This window comes from Perna viridis, chromosome 2 (genome assembly GCF_037379345.1).
Source record: "Perna viridis isolate PV_CMFRI_1.1 ecotype Kerala chromosome 2, ASM3737934v1, whole genome shotgun sequence".
Taxonomy (NCBI): Eukaryota; Metazoa; Mollusca; class Bivalvia; order Mytilida; family Mytilidae; genus Perna; species Perna viridis.
The window spans coordinates 29,751,701-29,768,338 of NC_142446.1; the positions used below are offsets into that span (position 1 = coordinate 29,751,701).

At 32.1% G+C, this 16,638-nt stretch overlaps 1 protein-coding gene across 2 annotated transcripts; it reads right to left on the reverse strand.

Moving 5' to 3' along the window:
• Positions 1 to 878: 878 nt before the first annotated feature.
• Positions 879 to 16,633, reverse strand: LOC148624550 (eukaryotic translation initiation factor 4E type 2-like). 2 transcript variants are annotated; one of them, XM_088567218.1, is made up of 7 exons: positions 16,561 to 16,633; positions 11,066 to 11,159; positions 10,074 to 10,202; positions 8,670 to 8,774; positions 6,318 to 6,470; positions 3,796 to 3,932; positions 879 to 1,236 (listed from the first exon to the last, which is right to left on the reverse strand). In XM_088567218.1, exons 1-7 carry the CDS (start codon positions 16,578 to 16,580, stop codon positions 1,194 to 1,196), a joined length of 681 nt encoding a protein of 226 aa, XP_088423344.1. In that variant the 5' UTR covers positions 16,581 to 16,633; the 3' UTR covers positions 879 to 1,193. The 2 variants fall into 2 exon arrangements, with proteins under 2 accessions (XP_088423344.1, XP_088423345.1); XM_088567219.1 differs by lacking the exon at positions 16,561 to 16,633 and adding an exon at positions 16,334 to 16,362.
• Between the last annotated feature and the right edge of the window lie 5 nt (positions 16,634 to 16,638).

Genomic DNA, 16,638 nt, shown 5'->3' on the forward strand with positions numbered 1-16,638 from the left:
AACAGTTTCAGAGATATATACGAAAAACCTCTGTGTGACCACTGTTTTAATTTTAATAATGGCAGCCATATTTTTCGACTGCCAAAAATCCCAACATCAGCAGAACATTCATTATATAGTTGAATTCTATGAAGTGCTTGTTTTAGGCCCCTTTTTCTAAACAGTATGAGTTATCACCCAAAAAATCAATACAAAGCTTTCTTTGAAGTTTGTAACCTTGTTATAAAATTTCTTTAAGACCAACCAATACCCAATTATTGCACAAAAACCGAGTGTCAACAGACAATGACAGTGCCAAAACAATGTATGACAATTTTTTGTGAATGTATAAAAACTGCCCAAAAATAAAGCTGGCCTCTCCAAATAGCCAGAATCACTGTCATGAAATATATATATTTGAAATCTAATGGTCATATGATTTGAATAAGTGTTCATTTATGGAGGTCCCTGCTTATTTTGTTCCTGCCATATTTTCTTAACCTTGGTTAAGCATTAGGAGAGATATATCCCAAAATGTTTCTCCACACAGTTCAACAGCTGCAGCAATCATTTGAGCCACCTGAGCCCCACAAAAGGGGATCATATGAAGAGGGCATTGAGGTAAACATCCCTATCATTGGCACCTGTGGATGAGTGGATCTTTGAAAATTGGCCATCAGAGGCAAAGATTATCCTTGGGGCCATCATGTTTTACCAAGTCTAAACAAAAATGGACTGTTAGTAAAGGTTCTTCAATAAATTATTTCTGCCAAGATTGCTAAACCTTTGTTGCATACAAGCAGAAATATATGCTGAAAGGTGTTTCACAGAGGTTTCAATACAACTTCGAGCAACTGCAGTTATCAACAGAGCCATCTTAACAACACACATACACTAGAGACTTGTCATTGATCTTTATTACATTAAAATGAATTTAACATGAAGAATATCACAATATTAATTAAAAAATAAGACTTATTTTAATAACTATTCCACCTGAGTTACTTCTCTATTTTTTTCAAAATAATTTTAAGACATTTTAAATTCTTAAAAGTTCTTTACATTAACATAACTTCCTAATAGTTATCATATGATAATATCATTTAACTATCCATTATCCAGATCAGTAACATTTGACATTTCTTCCATCTACTCCAGTATCGGTACAGTCAAGGTCTACACTTTAGTCCACTTGTTCCACTGTTGTTTCTATGTCATCTCATAAAGATGTCTGTGTTTCTAAAACTTGAATTGTCTCTGTAAATAGAATGCATTCAAATATGGTACAATCAATATGCAAATAACCAAATGTCTGACCTTCCATGTCCCTCCCTCTTTTTACCTACCATAGTCTTTTGATAGGGGACCTGATATAATCTCATTGGATATATAGGTGAATGGGCATTCGGCTATGAGTATATGACCCAAAAAAATGGAATTTGTAGCAATAACATGAAAATTGTTCAAAACATAGTGAAATATATAAATATTAGGAAAATGAATGTTTTGTGACATTAGTTCACTTTAAAGATGTCACAATGGTACCACAGTTATACATAATTTGATAAAGTCTGCTTAGAAATATAAAATTTTGCTGTTTTGGGACATATTTACATTCAAAAATTTATGTCCAAATCAAAGAAACAACTTCATATTTTCACATGTGTAAACTATGTAATAATGAATGTATATACTAAATATGAAGTTGTTTCTTGGGTGTGGACACAATATCTGTGCTAGAAATATGGCTGGAAATTGACAACAAGAGGCTTTAAGGAGCCTGAAAAGCTCATCTGGTTAAAGTTTGTCTTTCAAGGGCATTAAATTTAACAAAGAGTTGTCCAACACTCAATAAGACTTTGGTAGGACTATCATTAGGATCATATCAGCGACTGAAAGTTTCTATCTATTGTAGTTTTCAAGATATTGGCTGAAAACTAAAAAAAAACAAACGTCATTTTCATCTTTCAAGGGCAATAACTCTTACAAGGAGTCGCCTGACAACTTTGATCCCTGAAGACTTTTGAAGACCTTATAATAAAGGTCATTTCACAATTGAAATAATTTTGCTTAACCTAACGGTTTTTAAGATATATGAAAAATACTACTGTCTGACCCCCATGTTCTATTTTTAGTAATGGTAGCCATGTTTTTTGGTGGATCAAAAATCCCTTAATCAGTTCAATTGGTCAAGTAGTGTAAGATTTGAAAGAAGTTACATTAAAAACAGCAAAAAAACGTCAAAAAGAGCAATAACTCCACCATGGCTTAACGGATTAAGATAAAAATTTGACCAGAGATAGATCTCATCATGCTGAACACTTTTACCCAGTCAGAATTTGGCTAAACATAATGGTTTTGAAGATATATGCAAAAAACTACTGTCTGACCCCTATGTTCTATTTTCAGTAATGTTGGCCATGTTTTTCAACGGATCAAAAATCCCCAAATCAATTCTCTGCAGGATACCCCAAGGAACATTGGTTCCAGTTGGTCAAATAGTGTCAGAGGAGAAGAGTTTTGAAAAATTGTTAATGACGATGGATGATGGCCAGGTGAGCTAAAAAGTCCAAAATAACTGGAATGACTAGATTATCTGAAATTTGATCAACTAAAGTGATTCTCTGAAGCAAGAATGTCAGAAATCTTCATATTTTCTCAGTTATCATTGGTTCAAATCTCCAAATTCACAATTGACACTCTTAACACTTGATTAATTTACTGTTGCGTTTTTAGGCAAATACGAGCTTTTCTTGTCCCTTCTCTTTTGAATGGATAGAATATACAGTGAAAACTACTCACTGTCAATGGCAAAATTCATAATATAGTTTAATGAACCCTGATATGACCTCAAACTTGATGTGATAAATGCGCACACTAGATAAAAAGTGTAGTGATATGGAGTTATGCAATATTAACACCATAAAAGTACTGTGAGTGCAACTCTTCTTATACTGGATTTACTTAATATTCTGAATGTTCTATCAATTCCATGCTCACTTAAAATATGGAAATTTAATCTCACCGTAAAGATAATACTATCCAGTAATTACCTGATTAGGCATTTTCCATTTTCTATGGAGGCACACACTTAGTTTCATGACTTGTTATTAACTGAATTAAGTATCGAAGGTCAATCAGTTCAAGGAAATACTACTTTATGCAAAACATATAATATTCTATGTCAGAAAGGAGATGGGAGTGTGGACAAATATTTACACATAATCTGCTGCATGACAGTGAAGGCGGCATGGACAAAGTGATAACACGAGATGTAAACAAATCAACAGGAGTATAATTTTTAAGAAAATACAACAAGAAAGAAGGAAAATTACAACGAGGTGTGTTCCAGGGTTCAGTCAGACTCAGTTAAAAATTTCTTTCCCAAGCTGAAAATTACTCTCTGTAAACAAACTTGACCGGTAAAATCAATATGCATGTAATAAACTATTCTTACGGCTATATTATGCCGTTCAGTTTGTTGCCACACTCTTTCGAACTACACAGCCGCCATATTGGTTTCAAGTTGACTGGCATTCATGCATTTATGAACGATCTGGGGAAGTTCATGCATGTATGAACTTTCTGGCAACAACGTTCTTGACCAATCAAAAACAGCTATAAGCATGAAGAATCTCATGATCAGAATCATTGGAAAAAGAACCTAAGAATTGTATTCAAACATATAAGAACAAGTTGTAAACATGCAATAATGAGGTCATTCCAGGTCATCACTTATACATGTACAGGTATACAATGTCCTTAAAAATAGAAGTTTTAAATACATGATTTAGCTGTGTGAATTGTAGCACTTACTTCATACTGTCATTATGAGTCTTATATTCCATGATGGTATTTGGAGGTAAGTTAAGTACTCTTTTAAGAGTGTCTCTGATTCGTGATGTTGTTACTTGATCGCAGGCTGTTCTATTCCATAATGCTAAAATATCCTCCTAAAATAGAAAAGAAACCAACGCACATCAAATATTTTTTTTCTATGTTATTTTTAGTGGACAACTCTTTCTAGCAAATGTCAAAAGAAAATTTTGTGAAATAACTTTATCAATATCCTAACAGTTAGTGGCACCACTGAATAGACACAGAAAAACATTTAAATATTGCAGTGATTAATCACCATTTGAATCCATCAACTAGAGGATAAAAGGCTAAAGCCATTCATATGACATGAAGTGAAAGACAAACATGATGACATTTTTTCTGGATTTTCAGACTTGGAAGTCCAAGGGTGGATTCATAGAATTTGAATAAAATGCTTTGTAGGACACAGCTAGATACCCATGTAGAGGTCCAACTCTGAAAAGATTAAGCAAATATGGACACAACATTTAAGTTTGATTCAGCTAAGAATTTTATTGTGATTAAATATTAACACAGGATAAGACTTTAATCAGAAATAATAACTGAAATACTTGCCATCAGACTTATGAAAAATAACATTGACAGAAAAACAGACAAATGGACAATGTGATATTTATATATCCCAAAATTTAGACTCAGGAGGGCATGATAAATAATAAAATGCTTCACAGAATGCAGATTGATACAACCACAGAGAGGGAACTCTACACAGTTGGGGCAAGTCTGGATATAGCATTTAAACTTGACATAGTTTTGAATTTTGATTACAATTTGACACTGGATAAGAATTTTACCAGAAACAAAGTTGTCACTTTTTTGCCCTTATTCCAAATTTCAAAACCTGTAAAACCAATCCTTTGGGGATATGGCACTTTGTGGTACAATTTCAAAGAGATCTATTCACTAATAATCAAGTTATTTTCCTGATATTAGGAAAATGCTCATTTTAGACCCTAGTTTCCTAAATTGTTTAAGAAACAACCCCAAAAATCAATCTCAGTCTTCCTTTCTTGGTATGGCACCTTTGGTAAAATTTCACAACGATCTATACATTTATACTCAAATTAATGGCCTAGACAAAAATGCCTACAGATGATAGCAGTGACAGAGACAACTCACATCTAAGAAAATTCCAAAGTTTCACAAAAATTGGTGCCAGCATTTTTTATTTATTTTGCCAGTTGTGAATGATAGGTGAAGAGGCAGATACTAGTATATCATATAACATCTAGAAAGACATATAAACAAGAGGCTCCCAGGAGCCTGAATCGCTCACCTAGTTGAATTTTGCCTTTTTGAAGGCAAGAAATTTGATAAGAAGTTGTCCAACAATTTGCATCAAGAAGACTGGTAGGACTTATCATAAGGATCATTTCAACAATTGAAAGTTTCTTTTAATTTATCATAGTTTTCAAGATATTGACTGAAAACTGGAAAAAAAAGTCATTTTTCCTCTTTCAAGGGCAATAACTCTTACAAGGAGTCACCTGACAACTTTCAACCTTAAAAACATTTGTAATCCTAATAATGAAGATCATTTCAGCTATTGAAGGAATTTGGCTAAACCTAACAGTTTTGGAGATACATGCGAAAAACTACTCCCTGACCCATACATTTTATTTTTAGTAAAAGCAGCCATGTTTTTTGAGGGATCAAAAATCCCCACATCAGTTCTATACAGGACACAATAGGGAACAATCATACCAAGTTTGGTACCAACTGATCAAATAATGTCAGAAGAGAAGATTTTTAAAAGAAATTTCATTAAAAACAACAATAAAACGTTAAAAAAGGGCAATAACTCCAACATGGCTCAAAGTATTTTATCGAACATTTAACCGCAGATAGATCTCATCATGCTGAACAATTTTACCTGATCAGAATTTAGCTAAAAGTTATAGTTTTGGAGATATATATGGAAAACTAATGTCTGACCCGGAAGTTCTATTTTGAATAATGGCGTCCATGCTTTTTGAAGGATCAAAAATCTCCACAACAGTTCTATGCAGGATACCCTAAAAAAACATTCATACCAAGTTTGGCTCCAATTGGTAAAGTAGTGTCAGAGGAGAAGATTTTTGAAAGAAATAACATTAAAAATAACATGAAAAAGGGCAATTACTCCAACATGGCTCAACACATTAAAAACAAAATTTGTGCAGAGATAGATCTCATCAAGCTGAACACTTTTACCCCCTGTCAGAATTTAGCTAAACCTAACAGTTTTGGACATATATGCAAAAAAACTACTGTCTGACCCCTATGATCTATTTTTAGTAATGGCAGCAATATTTTTTCGGCAAATCAAAAATATCCACATCAGTTATATGCAGGATACCCCAAGGAACATTCACACCAAGTTTGGTTCTAATTAATCAAGTAGATTCAGAGGAGTAGAGGAACATTCACACCATTATTAGACATAAGTACAGTAAGTATTTTATCTATTCCAAACTTACCTGATATCGTATTGAGACCACTGCACCACATATTTCTTCTCCAACCATAAACTGTTCCCCCAACATAGCTAGAATAAGATTTTCCCAACATCTGGATCCTAATCCTTTCTTCAGTCTTATTATCCACTTTCCTCCTTTATTATTTGCACTATCCTGCAATTGATAGCTGTTATTTTAAAAGAAAGGCCTCTCCAAAATATCAAAAAATCCATTGACCTATGCAAAAATCATGAATCTTTCAACCGAATTTCAAAGACAAAAGTTCTTTAATGAAACTCTAAATTAATTCTTTATTACTAATATCATCATTAAATTAATTCATAATAATTAATTCCAAATTAAATCACATTTTGTGTAACTTACTTATTATTAAATAAAGTACACTTGTTGAAATTAAAGTATACAAGCTGAAGTACATATCAAACTATAACCACATGGTCTTAAAAAAACAGACAACTATATCATATGCCTTATCAATATATCTAACACAATTTCCATGAAAAAAAGATATCTCAAGGATGCATTTGAATAAAATTCAACATGAGTAGATTTAAAAAAAAAATAAGTAGTAGTATTAGTAAAAAAGAAAAAATAGACAGGAGGTGATTCATGCATGTCAAAAACCCACCAAAGTCACTTTTATTTCTTATTAAGAATCAGTTACAGACCACATAACCAGTCATAGTTTTTCATTTGGGTGTTACGCTTTGAGATCAAATTTGTATAGCACTTTGCAAGAGTTATCATTCTTGATTTTACTCAGTTTGGTTGGTTTTAGTGAGAGACAACCATATGATTTTCTCAAAAGTACAGATCTACATATGGAAAGGACAACTGTTATGTTAAAATATAGCATATGTAGATCGAAAAAACATTGTTAGTTTGGTGGGTTTTTCTCCACCATGAATCACTTTACGTAATACAGGCATTGTCTGAATTTTATATGGACTGGTACTTAATTACATTGACAAACACAAATTGATGGCAATTGCTTACCAGACACATGGTTAAAGGGCAGATAATGCAAAAACAAATAATTATACACACAATGACATTTTTTAAAATTTGAATTAAGTAAAAAGCATTAGCTAGTATCAATATACCTTTTTTAATGAACCTACTTCTAAAGAGACATATCAATACCTATACATATCAATTTTTGCTATCAAAATACTACCACTGGTTAGTACAGTGGATTCCTCTTAATCCCATACCCAATTTGTCAGATAAAATTATGCAATTGAAAGGAATATTCCATTATCAGTAATGTGGAATTTGGTATGGTGGAATGATCTTATTCTCGGTTTAATCTTGGTTTGTCCACTTTTAATTAACCCAATTATCAATCAGTTATATAAACAAAAGAAGAAAAAGGGTTCACTGACCATGAAGTTGTATAGTCTGTCCCAAATTCATAGGGGTCATACGTGTATCATATGTATGTCTATTTAGCATAATCAAAATATACATGTAAAAACATTAGAAGTTCTAATGAATAAACTCCTAAGATCAAACTTTCTCTAGCAAACTTATTCTAGGAGACTCAGTACTGAAGTGCTTAAGTAATTTTTGTTAAGCATTTGCCGTACTTGGATTCAATGCTTTGAGCCCTCCATTATTATGCTTATACTTTGTGTCTAGAATTCATATCATAAATAGCAACATTAACAAAAGGCAATGCATTTTTAGAAGCAAAACTTGAATATCCGCTTGGAGGGTTAATATTATTCAAATTATGTTAATTGTTAATTTCACATGCAGTTTATGTCACATTATCAATGTTTGCATATTTCCTCTGTAACAGTTTATGGTTAATGAGAATAAAGTAGAGGTGAAAGAATTTGATAGTTTAAATATTAAAATGGTAAAAAAATAAGATGTACTGGAACAAAATATAATTAAATACTTAATTACATGTACAACTATGTCTGAAGGATACAATAAATTCCATTTAATCTTTTAAGTTTTGTGTATTTAGCTTAACTTCATAAAAAATAAATTATCATACCTTGTCAAATTTGTTGCATATTTAAAAAAATAGTGCACATTTTGGCGAATTAGTTTGAAATATAAACTTATGCTGAAACAAATTTGAATAAGTTTTGTCAGTTTTGTTTTTGATAATAAGCATTATGAGTTTAAGATTTATTTTTTAAAAAATGCACATTCCCCATGCACAAAAAAATATGCAATAAACAGGAATGTCTGTTTAGACCTATGCAATTAAGAGGAATTTTTAATATGGAAGAGATGGGAAATGATTCATTTCTTGAAAATTCTAAGCAATTAATAGAAATATGGAACAAGTATGCATTTAAGTGGAATCCTCTGTGTTATAACAAATTTACAAACCTCCCATATTGGCCTTATTCCTTCTTTGAAAATGTGATAGTCACAGTGACCTGTTAGTTCACTAGGCCGAACAAGATGGCTGTAAATAATCCAGAATTGTTCTACCTATATAGAGATATATATATATTAAACAAATATACTTGCATTCCTAAACAACTTTTTTTCCTTACATGTAGATTCAGACTTAATAGAATCTATAGTATAGACTCAGAGCTTTGAAATATACTACAAGATATTATCTAAAAGGCAGTGGCTCCATGTCCACGCATTCGTGGACGGGAAGCCTCTTCAGGCTAAACATCCACACATCTGGTTTGCGTCAGAAACATACGGAATCATGACGGAAACGCTCAATTCGGTATGAAAATGTCAAACTTATCCGTAAATGTACAATTTTTAATGTAATTGCGAACTGCATTCACTTTTAATAAATTTTTAATTGACTGAACAGTTTCCAATTCATGTTATATACTAGTTAGACTGCACATTTTGATGGTGGGAGCAAGCCCCTGTGTTTGAAAATGGACAGATTTCATGTTGGTCAGACACAGAACAAGTCAAAGAAGTTATGATGACTGGTGCCGAGGTTGATGCATCATCTTTACTAGATGTTTAAAAAATTTAATAAAATCTTGGCTGAAAATATAAATATTCAAAAGTGCACAGATTATTCCTAAAATTTTAGTTTTTACAAAGAAGGACAGTGTGACACATGTTAAGGAGAAATTGTCTGACCAAGACTTTCTATATCTTGTGATTGACGTCTGGAATGGCAGCATTAAGATTTAAAATGTGCCGGACTCAATCATGTGCCAAAACAATCTTTCTTAATGTGCAAACTTTGTTAAAAAGAGTATTTCAGGTTTGTTAAATGTGTATTTTGTATTAATTTTGAATTAATTTTAATCATTATTTATGACATCAGTTACGATTTAAATTGTATACGTATCATTTTGTATATATTTGTATAAAAAGAATTTCTCACAATGTCCACAATACTAATGTACAAAAAATGTAAAGACTGGTTTTCTGTCATGATTCTGTGTGTTACTGACTCAAATTGGAAGTGTGGATGATTAGCCTGAAGAGGCTCCCTGTCCATAATTGCGTGGACAAGCAGCTACTGCCTTTCTGAAACAAAAGTCAGACAACAAAATAAAATTCTTCAACGCTAATTTACAATCAACAAACTTTAAACGTATAATAGACAAGTACTACAAGTATAATTGAGCTAATTATTCAATAGAACTCACAGTAGTGGTTAAAAGACACACCGGTGTACAGACAGATGGACAAGGTTATTGAATTTCTTTATACTACTCCAACTCTGTTTGAATGGGTAAAAACAGTGAATGAAATCAAATTTTTATAAAGAGTAGGGAAAAAATTACACAAGTCACTTACTGATGCAAATGTTCCAACTAGCTTTAAATTGTGTTCATAACTTGCAGATGATGATTGTTTGCCTTGTGATTTCCGTGAAAACCATAATGCATAATTAAATTGTAGTGGATGCTCTCCAGGACCAGGCCTCTATAAAAAAAATAATATTCATCAATATCACAGGTCCTTGGGACCAGGATTTTTTTTTTATCACAAAAAATATAATTCATTTTTTCCATATTTGAGTTATTATGTGTGTTCTCAGACATGTTCTTAGAGAAGAAGATAGACGAAAAACAGGGCATAGTATAAACAGCATTAAATAGCAAGCAGACATATCTGAGAACACACAGTGAAACTACAATAATTGACACAAGGGTCTACCAATATACTACTTTCTTCAAAGTATTCCATAACCCCCAAATCGATAGAAACCTCTGGATTGCAAATTTTTTGCAGTCCTATAAAAAAGTGTGAGCAAAGCTCACTTGATGTTTCCATCCCACTGAAATTATATAAACCAAATAAATCATTCAGATCGAGAAAAAAAATAGGAAGTGCACAATGGCATTATATGGCAAAGAATATGTGAAAGTTTCATCAAATTTTATTCCGAGATTTTAGAGGTATTGTGGATTAGAAGATGGTCCCTTATGGTTAACCAATGACGAAATCCATGTATTGTGGATTAGAAGATGATCCCCTATGGTCAACCAATGACGAAGTCCATGTTTTGTGGATTAGAAGATGGTCCCCTATGGTCAACCAATGACGAAGTCCATGTTTTGTGGATTAGAAGATGGTCCCCCTTGGTCAACCAATGACGAAGTCCATGTTTTGCATCAGGAAACCTGATCAATTCACGACAATTGGATTGAATTTAAATTTTATCCTCAAAGGTCTTTTAAGTATTAGGTCAGCAGTAAAATGCAGGGTTGGTAAAACTACCAAAATTAAATACAATGGTATTTCATAGGCCTATGTCAACAAATAAGAATATTGGTAAGTCTTACTGGAGAAGGTCTGGGTTTGTATGGAGAATCTGTTCCTTCCTGGTCGATTTTCTGTTCATTTTGGTCATCTTCACCACTATCTTCCTGTTTAAGTCTGAAATGTGTAAAAATCTTGTATCATATAAAATGATCACACTTGGTTTCAAAATATATACCTATCTATGACGTCTCTGTATGGATGAAAATCATGTATACCATGTTTAGTAAATTTCTCCTACATTAATTAATAATAACACAAAAAAGTTATCAAGTTCAAAGATGGCTGAAATATCTTTTAAACAAGACCATTTTTGAAACCTGTATGTTCATAAAAAGTAACAAAATGATGAACCTGATAAAAGTCCATAAAAATGTAAGGCTGGACAAATATATGAAAAGCAGTATTTCCCATTACTGGAGGTAAAATCTGCATAATATTAGCTTTTCATAAGCTTGCTTATATCTCATGATATGGCATACACATATATAGCTGCGGTCAAAACAAGAGGCTCTCAAGAGCCCGAATCTTGAAATCATGTGGTCATGTGATTTGATCATGAAAAGATTAAATGGCCACTGGAGGCCATCTCTTTAAATCAATCAGAACCAAAATTCTATAAGATGTTTAAGTTGACCCTTTTATTAGTTCTGCCTAGTTTGGTCAATATCGGCTTAATACAAGCAAAGATATAGGCAAAATGTGTTTCCCCATATGGTTTCAATGGCAACTATGCGCAGATGCAGCCACCCATGGCAAAATTTAAAAAAATAACCTAGACACATACGTAGAACACATGTACACCGTAACACGTATGGTATTTAAAGGTACATTTTGATCTTGTATGAAGCTAGAATTGATGGTTCTATGGCACCGATCTGCAGCATAAGATCGTGTAGTAATGTATAATTATGCAATTCATATATGAATGTACAATATTGAAGTACAAAAAGTCACTAACAATATTAGCATCTTAATAAAGGGCCAATAACTCCATAATGGCTCAACAGTTGTTACGAAAATTTGATCACAGATCTCATCATGCTTAACACTTTAATCCTGTCAGAATTTGGCTTAACTGTATTGGCTTGATTGTATGCAAATCAAAGTGTTGATAGCACTGGAGGTTTTTGATTCTTGTGAAAATAGAAGCATGAAAATAATTTCAAAGATACCATGATGTTAAATAAAATTGTGATCATACATTGTACATTTGCATTTTAAATATTATATAAATCAGTTTTTTTAATATTTTGATATGCATAAACTGAATGTCAATCCATACTACTTATCAAACTTCACAAACTATTTACAAATATTGTTCAATTTCACCTTTTTTCCCAAATACTCAAATAAAACCAATTTCAGCTTAAGAAAACAATTTTCTTGGTGAAAACAAGGTTTTCAAAAATTGGACACTTTTATCAATTTGAATTTTCCCACCAATTGTACTTGGTTAAAATCACTGCTCTTCACTTCCAGCATATTAATGGTGAAATGTTAATGATATGATGAAATTTTACTGGTGTGTTAAATAGAATATGCTTAAAATTTTATGCTGTTCCATTTAACACATCCTGACACATTACTGCAAGAAATAAATTCCCTAAATGCAAAGTTATTACTAAATGTCTTTAAAGGCTAAAAAAGAGTCCCTCAAACCTTCTGCTGATTTGAAGACTAGATCTTAATTTTCTTTGCAGAAATAACAGAATATTGTTGGGCTGAATTATTGCCAGTAACACTACTGATTATAAAAGAGTTATTGAATGATTTAAGCAGAATTACAGTTGGACTATATTTTTGTGTAGTGTTCATAAATAGTAGGGAAGTTCCAGTGATGGACCGGTGATATAAGGTACACATGTACTTCGATTCTGAAGAATCAAAAACCAAAAAACTTCTTACTGACCCCTAAGGTCTATTTTTTGTACTGGCCACCATGTTTTTTAACAAATCAAAAATCCTAAAGACATTTTAATAGGGATACCTTAAAGAACATTCATGCCATGTTTGATTGTAACTGCCCCAGTGGTCTGAACTTTCAGAGAAGACATTTGAAAAAGTTTACACTGACGACGCTGATAGAAAAGGACACAAATTGATAGCAATAGATCACATGGCCTTCAGCCAGGTGGACTAATAAAAGTGGCTGGACATTACAAGAATTTGCTGTCAGAGAAAAGTGCACAAAAAATGTCTTAATTTGGAAAGGACAGTATGGGATCCCATGCTGAGGTTCAACAAAGGTTTTCACTTGTATACCAAATATAAATTTGATATGACATGTAGTTGCTGAGGAAAGTACAATGAAAATGTTGTCATTAATCATTAAGTTCAAAATATATATAGTGGTTGTGAACTGTCATTGCTAAGAAAGGGCTACAAAAATGTTGTCATTATAAATCATATAGTGATAGATGCCAGAAAGGATAATGAATGTACTATTACTAAGTCTATTGTAGATAAGAAAGTACAATTTAGGTTTGCAAAAGGTCTTAATTTAGTAATCATGGTAAAGGACAAAAAGCTGAAGTTATATACATATACAATAATGTATCAAATACATTGTATCCAGTGGTTGAACATGTACCTTAGTTGCTCAGAAAAGTGCAATAAATATATGTATAAATGGATGTAGCATAATTAATTAAAGAACCTTAGTGAGCATGCTAACATACCCTAAATGTTCTAATATTGGATACTCAAGTAAATTGGCTCATAAGAGAAATACATGTAGAAGGACCCTGATAAAAAAAAGGAATAAGGGTGATTTTTAGGCTTTAGACCTTTATCTTCTAACTAAATTTTGTTAATAAGAATGGTAGTTTCAAACTCCAGACTGTAATTTCTTTGAGTTTTAGTTAATCCAAAGTAAATATCATTGTAGCAGAACAAAACATGCACTTCACCTGTAACTTATCATAGTGAATTTATATAACCAAAAATCATGTCATAATCTGCAAGCGTTTAGAAAAAAAAATCTGAAAAACGGTTATTTCTGTGAATTTAGCCAAGTTCAAGGTCAGTAATTTTAGTAAAAATCATCAAGGCGGAAAAAACTACAAACATGTCCTGTAACTTATCATGGTGAATTTATATACTAAAAATCATGTCAATATCTGCAAATTTTTAGAAAAAAGTCTGGAAAACTGTTATCTCTGTGAATTCTGCTAAGTTCAAGGCCCGTAATTTCGGTAAAAATCATCAGAGCGGAAGGAAATGTACATTTGATCTGTAACTCATCATGGTGAACTTATATACCAAAAATCATATCAATGTCTGCAAGCGTTTAAAAAAAGTTCGGAAAACTGAAGATGGACTGATGGACAGATCAAAAACATTATACCCTTCGCAAATTTGTTGCATGGGGTATAATAATTACGAAACTTTAATTGATTAGTTCTATTTGACACACTGTTTCAGCAGTACATCAGTGGGGGAAACCATTTTTTTCCCAACTTGCCATTCTGGCTAATGGAATATTGATCTTGCTAGCCAAATAGAAATTCAACTAGCCAAATTTTTGGGGGGTTTTTGTCTGTACTGTCATCTGTTTTCTCTTGGATTTAACTATCTTCTGCCTTTCTTTTTCTTTCTTCAACTATCTTTTTATTTGTTTTTAAATTTATCAAAAACTTTTCCATTTTCGAATATTCCCTCAGATTGAAGTTTTTCATGTACAATAAGTACTCTATTTCTGAACTCATATTTTAAAAATAAAATTATATTTCAACAGATTCATCATTATGAAAAAGAAAATGTTTATCATTGCTTCTTGTTCATTTTTATTTTGACATTAAACAAATAATTTAAGGTAACATATCACAAATTACCAAGATAATTTCGCTTGAATACTAATTCAAGATCAGGACCATCGCATAGGTTTTGGCACATCCCGTTTACCGTAAATTAAAATGGAAGATTGTAAACAATGCTTTACATCAATAAAATTATGCATATCATGCCAAAATTCACTTGACATGTTAGATCTAAACCTAAACTTCTTAAAATGTAGGGAACATGTTTTTAATGTGTGTTGTTAAAGGATGTTTAACTAAATAACCTCTTGGCTGGTTAACTTTCCTTGGAACTCGCCAATCAAATGACTGTCGCCAAATTGACGAGTGTAAGCCAATAAGAACTCGCCAAATTACACATATACTCGTATTTGGTGAGCTGGTGATTGGTGGTTTCCCACACTGCTACTTGCTTTCCTTACCACTGAAAGAACAGAGGGAAAATGATGGATCTCGTAGAATTTTCGTTAATCTTAATTTTTATAAATCAACTAGTAAGTTCATGAAAATTCTCTAAATCACTTCAATTCATTCTTATACACATTTGTGCTTGGTGAAGGCACATGTACTGTACTAAAATTATAATGCAATTAACTAATTAATAATCATGGTAGCTGCACATCAAGTAATATATTGAGACACACCTGTCAATTAATTTCCAATAAATTACATGCAAGAAACAGGTAAACTGGGTGTTCATACCATTTATTTCCTATATTCAAGCTTGTCTGTGGCACTTAAAAGCATTTATTATGAATACTTCCTTGAGAGGTTTAAAAGAATTGATACAATGTATATATACGTCCAACACATCTCTGGTCGCTATAAGGCCACATCAAGTTAATTTGTCGATTATCATCCCTGCTCGCTCCGACTCAAAAGGGCCCACTCCCAATTTTTTTTTTTTTAATTTTTTTACGGTATTCAAATACTTGGAATTCTTTTATGTCCGTATCTGTCACGAATCTACTTATACACAATACTATAGACTTCCAGTCTAAAAACGTCTTGATATTTTTCAACAGATCTTAAGATAGTTTTCGTTGTGAGTCACAATATACATGCAAGTATGGCACAAACATAATCACTAAAACAAACATAATATATTATTTATCTTTCAACACTTGAATTTGTTCACAATTTATACACAAGTTGATAATTGCAAAGAATTCAGTTTAATGTCTACTAGTGACCATACACAATGCAAGAATCGCATGATTTCAATAGTTCTCGAACTTTTAGTCATTACAGTCAAAAATATTTTCCATCTAAAGTAAATCTGAATGCAGGAAAAAATTTGACAAGAATTTTTTATTACATTTCATGATATTTTTGGAAAAGTGTCAATATGAAACAAACAGCTGTTCAAAAAATAAAAACAAACTTTTATCTTAATTAAAAACACTTTTAATTGATTATTCACTTTTAAAAAATACATTCAAATTTGCAAATAGGCGGCAGCGCTGTTCAATAAACAAGGAACACTTTCACCTTTGGTTTTTCATGCTGTCAAATATCCTAAGAACGGTTTGCACGTGTTTTGACGGATACACAAATGATGACGTTAAAATTTTAGCTTATACGACTACAAGCCACAAGGCCTCTAGGTATTATTGAGATATTGATATTAATTGCTTCGGTTATTTGTGTATGAAATGATAAAAAAAATCATGCTATATTGGCCAAGGATGAGTTAGAAATAGTTCATTTGCACATACGCATCAAATTTGTTGTTCATTTTCGCTATGTTTTGGTGCAGTATTTTTCGCTTCCGGTTAAATTTTTGCTTTGTAACA